Genomic DNA, 8,225 nt, shown 5'->3' on the forward strand with positions numbered 1-8,225 from the left:
ATTCAAGCATTTATTCTTTAATCTTAAGACGATCGGAACAAACTGCAAGAAAACTGTATTTTATGAAGTAAAGATTTATGCAAAAATGAAGTTCTTATCGGTGTGTTTACATTCTGTCCAGGCTGTGTGTAAACCCCTGTGAACCCCATTGATCCTGCACCATTATTATAGGAGTGCCCTTTGTACTACTTTCGGTCCGGTCCGTATCTCTTGTACCGTTTTTAGGATTTAAATAAAACTTGGTTTAATTGTTTAGATCTTTGAGATGATGGAGAGAAGTCAGGAATCAGTCAGACCGGTTCAAGTCAAGAAAACGGAAACATTCTTGCGCAAACGTTCATATTTCGTGTTTTCTCTTTAGATTTTAACATTTTTACATATTTGCTGATGTAGAAATAGATACAACTTCTAAATATCTTCGCATGGAACATTAAAAAACCGCCTTTCAAAATGATTTGAAATGTACACAACGAGCCAGAAACAAAAGCATCGATACGTTGTTCATGTTGCGGGAGAAGTATTAAGATACTATTACCGGAGTTTGTTGAAGTGTTATACTTGTTGTTTCATGAAATAAGCAAACTAACACATCAACATGTTCAGTGTTTAAACGGCACATCTATGGATTCGCCGCGACCACGCTGTACGAATGCTGTGTAATTTGATCATTTTCGAATAAAAGGTACCGGTATGTTTTGTCTTTAAACAAGATAAACCAATATGTTCGAGGAAAGTTGAGCTCTTCTCAAATGTATGGTTTGCAGCAAATTATTGGATTGGTATATTATTTTTACGAAAAACCTAGTAAAAACTAGTTTTTCATCGCGGCACCACAATATTTTTTCGCCGTAATATTTTTCAATTACACATGATGCGTAGGTCAATTACTGTGTATTTATGTTCGTGCACACCTCCTTTATAGGATATGACCTTACCAATGACATTTAACTGAAAGATAAATACTCCTACCTCATTCACTGGTGGATGTTTATCAGTGAAATAAACGGTGGTTCACAGTGACTCTACGGTGCCTTTCTACTCGGCAAAGAAGTAACGTCTGCGGAGTCATTCTACACGGGTATACACTGGCTAAATACACGGTGGATTTCACTAACATGACGGATTTTCACGCGCCAGCTTAACATGTCTCCGGGACAACTTTTTGAATTTACGAAAATAAAAACATTACCGAGCGTTATAAAATGAGAAACGTGCGTAAAAAGCCATTTTACATATTCTTAGAAAGCATTACTTCATTACAGAAAATAAAATAACATAATAACTTCGAAATGCCCATTTAGTATTTGCTTCCGCAATATGAATACTGCTATATATACACAGTTGTCATTCATTACATTCAATGGACAACTGTTAGATATGGTTGACGCACGAAGTACATGTAATTCCACATTGAACACTACGCTATTCGCTACCGTCTTTAAATGTTTGAACTGACCCATGCAACACGTTCATTTCCGGTATATGTCTAATGGTTGGCGTGTTCTCGTATCTTCTCTTCCAACACTTTAGCGTTGGCGCCGGCGAGCTCGTCAATCTGAAATCAGAGCACACGTTATTTAGAAGGAAAAGGATATTCTATATGTCAACAATTACATGATTACTTTCCAATAATGTGGGATAAATGATTTATAGCTTCTCGTGTCAATCCAGTTAACGTCATCCTACATGTGATCGGAACCAAGAAATAAAGTGCAGTGCTGCTTATAATATAAGTGCATTTTTAAATCTTAGAGCTTTAGGCTAAGATAAACGTGTGATTGTAATACTTATAATTTTGAATAAAATAGGTAAGTGGAAAAATTGCATGATGTGAAGGGATTTTTAATTGATGACAAATCACGTGCTCGGATGTAAGATTCTGCACATTCAAACCTCTTGCATGGTTTCATGCGCTAGTTGTATTGTACGTTTTGAAACTGTTTCCACAAAAAAGGCGTTTCTACTAGAAGTGTTTCACTAACTCTTTGCTTAGACCATGAAAACCACTATGACAATAGCAGCTTACTCCTCTATGCCATTACATGCGGTTTCGTCGCATGTTAAATTCAACGGCAAGCGTACAATCAACTCGCTTCATATCTATTATCTAGCCAGATACACTACAATTCTGATGAATGAAATAATTATGCTTCTAGTGCATCGTATATCGGCGTACAATTCTCTAATTAAGATGTTATCGGATTTTGTTATTGATCAGTCCTTGTTCTGTCGATTTGAATAGCGTCATATAATATTGCAGTATACTTTGTTACGATTGCAATTTTGTGACGGAGAGTTAAGCGTGCCAACTCATTATCAAGAGTCTGCCGTCCCTTCCACCAACCTTTTTGCCGTTCTTGTAGAAGGCAATAAGCGGCATGCATTCAATCCCCACCCATTCAGCAATGTCCTGTAACGCAAACGCATCTTTGTTTGACACTTGGAACAACGTGCATTGTTGATTTATACCGTTTTTTTACTACAAAAATCTTCGTAGACAGCATAACGTAAAGTTGTAATTGAAGAAAACTCTTTATTTTTTTTACTAACGCGTAATGTAAACCAATTAACATGTATAAAATGTTCATATTTTATTTGATATTTTATACGGTTGCAAATACGGCATGTGTCTAATAACTTGAATATACTTGTAAACCTCCCAAACAAACAACAATAAGTATCTGCGAGGAGAAGGTGGAAACGCCTTACCGGAGCCTCGTCTACATCTACCCTAACAAACTCAAGGGACGAGGTCAGGGCGGACTCTTTTGACAAGCGCTGAAAATAGACACGTGACCGTCAGGCAGTATAAGCTATTTCTGACGTAAGACGTCTAAGATTAGACGAGTTTTATTCAACAAACACATTTGGAAAGAAATTCGGTATCACGCAAAGTAGATTTAAGTCAAGACTATCACAAAAGGATATACCGGCACGTCGATAAACAGGAAACGAGATTCAAACACGTTTATACATATGTATATAGAGATTAAATAGCATCTTCAGCCCACGAGGCTTCATTATGTGAGGGCCCGGAGTTTGTCTCAGCATTTCTTTATAATTAACGTTTTATACTCATAGCATTGAAAACAATTGAATCGTTGAAAGGAATTTTTAATTAAATATAATTTTACATATATGTACGGTTTTGTGCTGTACAAGACAGTGGAAACCCATCTGCTAGGTATAGAGACCACCAATCAACCTCACGTGCGCCTTGTTTTCTTTTTTGAGAAGCGAGTCCATAAACCAGCCGGACAGTCGATAGAAACATCTTCGGTTCTATATCGATATATTAGGTTGCGAGTACCGGGTATGATTATTGTGTATGAGCTAGGGGTTACCTGGAACATGGGTCCAATGAGCTTGCAGGGCCCACACCAGCCGGCCCAGAAGTCAATGACAACCACCTTGCCCTTGCAATCCTCCATTACACTCTGAAGCTCGTCCTGCAAACACACAACTAGAGTGAAATATGGCCATCCGATGTAACTGCATAGGAGCCCTTCGGTGGAACTAAAGTGTCATCATTCGGTAGAAATAAAGTGGTCAGTCAATTTCAGTAACCTCACTTTATAGAACTACAGTCGAGTCACTCTGTTGAACTACAATGATACTGCAGTGACATCACTCTGTAAAAATAAAGCAGTACCACACAGCTGAACTCGGTTTCACTCAGTTGAATTTTAGTGTGAAACGACTGCTTAGCTACTCGGTAGAAAAACGGTGATCGGGCGAGGCAATTCGGCGAAACTACAGTGGGGCCACTCGACGAAAATACGTTGGGGGCCACTCGGTGAAACCACAGAAGGGTCACTCGGTGAAGCCACTCGGCGAAACTACAGTGGGACCACTCGGCGAAACTACGATGGGGCCACTCGTCGAAACTACAGTGGGGCCACTCGGCGAAACTAGTGGGGCCTCTCAGTTGAAATAAAGAGGAGCAACTCGTTGGAACTTTGGTGAAACAAATTGTTTGAATAAAACCTCTTAAAACTCTCGGCGGAAGAACAGTGACCTCGCTCAAACAATATTTCATCAATTATGGAAAAATACAGAGGTCATATGCGGTGGAACAGAATTTAAGTCACTCGAAACACTGTTGGTTTTGGAAATAAAAAAAGACAGTGAATTCACTATGGAAATCCTATAAGACACTCGGCTATCATGTGCCGCACACCTGTTAACAACTTCTCGTAAAACGATTAATGTGAACTAGAATGGAAAAGTTTTAATGGTAAAAAAATCCGTAGTTATTTCTAGTTTTTGGCTTACTCCATCTTATTTAAGTGCACGCCTAAGTAAATTCCAACAACAAGTCACAAATATTAACGTAACTTACCATATTATAAACGTCGTGCATGTTCAAGGTAGCTTTTCTTGAACGATGTCAAGTCCGTAAATATCCAGTGTCTGTAATTGATTTAGGCGACACTGTCTGACTCGTCATGGAGTGGTAACAATAACAGGCGTAGATTTTCCAAGGTAACGGTCTGAAATCAATAGTTCTTATTATTGAAATTGTCTTTCTGCGAGTCAAATAGAACCGAAGAAATTTCTGCGCATGATCAATATAGGACAACGCTTGTGGTAATTCAATGTTTAAATATGAATCCACTGGTGGGTACACATAACCGGTACGGTGGGTGTCAATAACCAGGATGGAATTCTTAACCCTTTGCATGCCGGGAAATTTGTCGTCTGCTAAAATGTCATCTGCTGAATTTCTAAAATTAGCAGTTTCTTAGATTTTTTTTCAACGAATACTATCAGAATAGCAAACAGTTTGGATCCTGATGAGACGCCACGTTCTGTGGCGTCTCATCTGTATCCAAACTGTTTGCAAAGGCCTTCAAAATTCGGTTCCAGCACTGAAAGAGTTAAGGAGATCAAGGAGTTATACAACATGTCTGTGGGATCATACCTGGTCAACATGCGGCATCGATAGTGTATGATAAGTCCTGGGTCCATTGTTATGTGGTGAACATGTTGCATCAATCAAGTATAACAATTTTGGGTTAATATTGGTGGACATGTGACATCAGCAAACTATAACTTGTTTTGAATCAATATCTAGTGATGATGTGGCAACAAGAAAGTATAAGTTTTGATTTCATATAATCTGGTGAACATGTGGCACAAATCAAGTTTGAAAGATTTTGATTCCACATCTGATGAAAATGTAGCATCAATAAAGTATAACAACTTTTGATTTCCTGACTGGTGAACACGCGGCATTGATCGAGTATACCAATTCTTGAGTCACTCACTATTTGGTGAACATGTGGCATCGATTAAGCATAACAAGCTTGGAGTCCATCTCTGGTTAACACGTTGCATCAATAAAGTTTAACAAGTTTTGATTCCATATCTGGTCAACATGCGGCATTGGTTGAATTAAACAAGCTGTCCGTTCATATCATCTTTAGGTAATTTAACTCACTTAATTTTTAGCTCATGGTGAGCTTTTGTGATCGCCTTTTGTCCGTCGCGCGTCGTCCGTCGTCAACATTTTGCCTTGTGAACACTCCAGAAGCCACATTTATTGTCTGATCTTCAGGAAACTTGGTCAGAACATTTGTCCTATTGATACCTCGACTGAGTTCGAAACTGGGTTATGCTTGGTCAAAAACTAGGTCACTGGGTCAAAAATAAAAAACCTTGTGAACACTGTAGAAGTCACATTTGATGCCCAATCTTCATGTAACTTTGTCAAAATGTTTGTCTAAAATTAAAATGATATGTTGGTTGAGTTCAAAAATGGTTCCGGTCCATTGAAAAACATGACCGCCAGGGGGCGGGGCAGTATTCCTTATATGGCTATAGAGAAACCTTGTGACACTCTAGAAGTCACAATTATTGCCCAATCATCACATGCAACTTGGTCAAAACAATGGTTTCATTGATATCTTGGACGAGTTCGAAAATGGTCCAGATCAGTTAAACAACATGACCGCCAGGGGGCGGGGCAGTTTTCTCAATATGTATATAGTGAAAACATGTGAACACTCTAGAAGTCACATTTTTGGTCCAATCTGACGGTTGAGTTCGAAAATGGTTCGGATCGGTAAAAAACATGGCCGCAAGAGGGGGGGGTCATTTTCCTTATATTTATATAGTAAAAAAAGCTTGTGAACACTCTTGAAGTCACATTATTTGCATAATCATCATAAAAAAATTCTTAACATCGATTTTATAGATATCTCGGACGAGTTCGAAAATGGTCATGATGGGTGGAAAAACATGGCCGCCAGGGGGTGGACAGTTTTCTCTATATGTATATAGTGAAAACATGTGAACAGTCTAAGACACATTTTTTGCCCAATCTTCGTGAAATTTGGTCAGAACATTTGTTTCCTGTGTAGTAAAGTTTGGTTTTATTTTGTCATTATTATGTAACATAAACTGTATTATATAATTTTTCATAACACAGAATTTTCATAATTAACATAACTGTTTAGTCATTAGCACTTATGATAAGCCTATTAACTAAGAGATAGCTGAAAGAAAGACAACATGTACATAATTTTGCAGTATTTATCTCCCTTGTTTAACCTGGTTCAGTAATCTATTTTAAGTTCTGCTCTTGAATTTGGGAAGATGTTGATCATTGATAAATGGACTGTTCTGAGGGAAAATAGACTCTTCTTCCAGTGCTCTCAGAACTGTATAAAATAAGCTGTTTTGGCTGATTTAATTACCTCTTGATGCTTTCTTGAAAAGGTAACAGCTCTTGAAAAAGGTTGGAATTTTGAAATAATTAAACTCTAAATTATCGTAACACCAGCATCAGTACATTTTGGCATTATTTTCCAAATTATTCTTATTTTTTAGATTATTTTTATTTGGTATTTTCTAAATTAGAGAGGCTCTATTTTATTTCAATAACTTTAGTAAATTCTTCTTATTTTTACATTTGATTCACTGAAGTTTCCTTATCTCCATAAATTGTGTTCTTTGGATTAAGTTAGACCTATTTTGTAAACTAGATTTTTGAAGCAACCTCTAGACTTACAGTAACTAATATTTATATAAGTTTTTTTGACAGATTGTGAACTTCTTTTTACATTCATTAAGGTATTTGCTGTATTTTGTTCATTTTTGTAACGATAGATTCTTTAGACTCGGCTTGTACCTGTTCTTCATTCTCTGTCATTGTTCTTCATTTTCCGAGTTCTTGGAATTAAAGTAAGATATTTTCGTTAAAGCTGCTTTGGTTTTCACTTATAGATTAATTCTTTGAGTGTAATCAGGCGTATCTGACTGGACGCCTTTAGTTAATTGAATTTCAACCAGTCAGTGGTGTCATCCTGACCGGAAATATCGTTCGTCGAATAAATATTTCCGCATTACATAAGTGCTTACAAAGTTACATAACTCGTAACCGTCCCGTGACCGGTTCACTTGCGTAAGCGAACGAGACCGCATACGACAGTTGAGTTCGAAAATGGTTTGGATCGGTAAAAAAAACATGGCCGCAAGGGGGGTGGGTCTTTTTCCTTATATTTATATAGTAAAAAAGCTTGTGAACACTAAAAGTCACATTTTTTGCCCAATCATCATGCAATTTTGTCAAAACATTAGTTATGTGGATGTCTCGGGCGAGTTTGAAAATGGTCGTGATCGGTGGAAAAACATGGCCGCCAGGGGTGGGGCAGTTTTCTTTATATGTATATAGTGAAAACATGTGAACAGTCTAGAAGACACATTTTTTGGCCCAATTTTCATGAAATTTGGACATATCTTGGAAGAGTTCAAAAATGGTTCAGGTCTGTTAAAAAAACATGGCGGCCAGGGGGCCATTTGTTGTTCATTCTTCATGAAACTTGCGTAGAACATTTGTTCCTTTGATATCTTGGGCTGCAAAGAACACGTCATTTCTTTTTATCTTAGGTGAGCGACTTTGGGCCTTTCAGGCCCTCTTGTTTAATTGGAAATATGATTGCAAGGTAAGTCTGAAAATAGTTCATTACTGTTTATAAACAAGGCTCTCAGGGGGTGATAGTTTTTTTGTATGTCTACAGTTGTTTATAGTGAAACATCGTGAATACTTTTAGTCACATTTTTAGTTCAAACTGAATGACACTTGCTGAGTGAAAATGTTGTTTTCATATCTTGATTTAGTTTACTCAATTAGGTTTAATACTATCATCTTCAAACATGATGACAATCTCTATCAGCATATTTTTGCTCACGGTGAACTTTTGTGATCATCTTTTGTCAAC

General features: G+C 37.4%; 1 protein-coding gene across 1 annotated transcript; it reads right to left on the minus strand.

Moving 5' to 3' along the window:
• Positions 1-1,216: 1,216 nt before the first annotated feature.
• On the minus strand, positions 1,217-4,544 carry LOC127861953 (thioredoxin-like). Its single transcript, XM_052400728.1, has 5 exons — positions 4,343-4,544; positions 3,345-3,449; positions 2,710-2,778; positions 2,345-2,410; positions 1,217-1,555 (listed from the first exon to the last, which is right to left on the minus strand). The coding sequence occupies exons 1-5, from the start codon at positions 4,361-4,363 to the stop codon at positions 1,487-1,489; spliced, it is 330 nt and encodes a 109-aa protein (XP_052256688.1). The 5' UTR covers positions 4,364-4,544; the 3' UTR covers positions 1,217-1,486.
• Positions 4,545-8,225: the final 3,681 nt, after the last annotated feature.

The sequence above is a fragment of the Dreissena polymorpha genome, chromosome 16 (assembly GCF_020536995.1).
Source record: "Dreissena polymorpha isolate Duluth1 chromosome 16, UMN_Dpol_1.0, whole genome shotgun sequence".
Taxonomy (NCBI): domain Eukaryota; kingdom Metazoa; phylum Mollusca; class Bivalvia; order Myida; family Dreissenidae; genus Dreissena; species Dreissena polymorpha.

Bases quoted from the DNA above. Each gene is read 5' to 3' on its own strand.
- LOC127861953 (XM_052400728.1), bottom strand. From the start codon at position 4,363: ATGCACGACGTTTATAATATG. The intron at 3,450-4,342 runs GTAAGTTACGTT...GTGTGTTTGCAG, and splicing joins TGCACGACGTTTATAATATG to GACGAGCTTCAGAGTGTAAT. The intron at 1,556-2,344 runs GTTGGTGGAAGG...CTCTGATTTCAG, and splicing joins TCTACAAGAACGGCAAAAAG to ATTGACGAGCTCGCCGGCGC.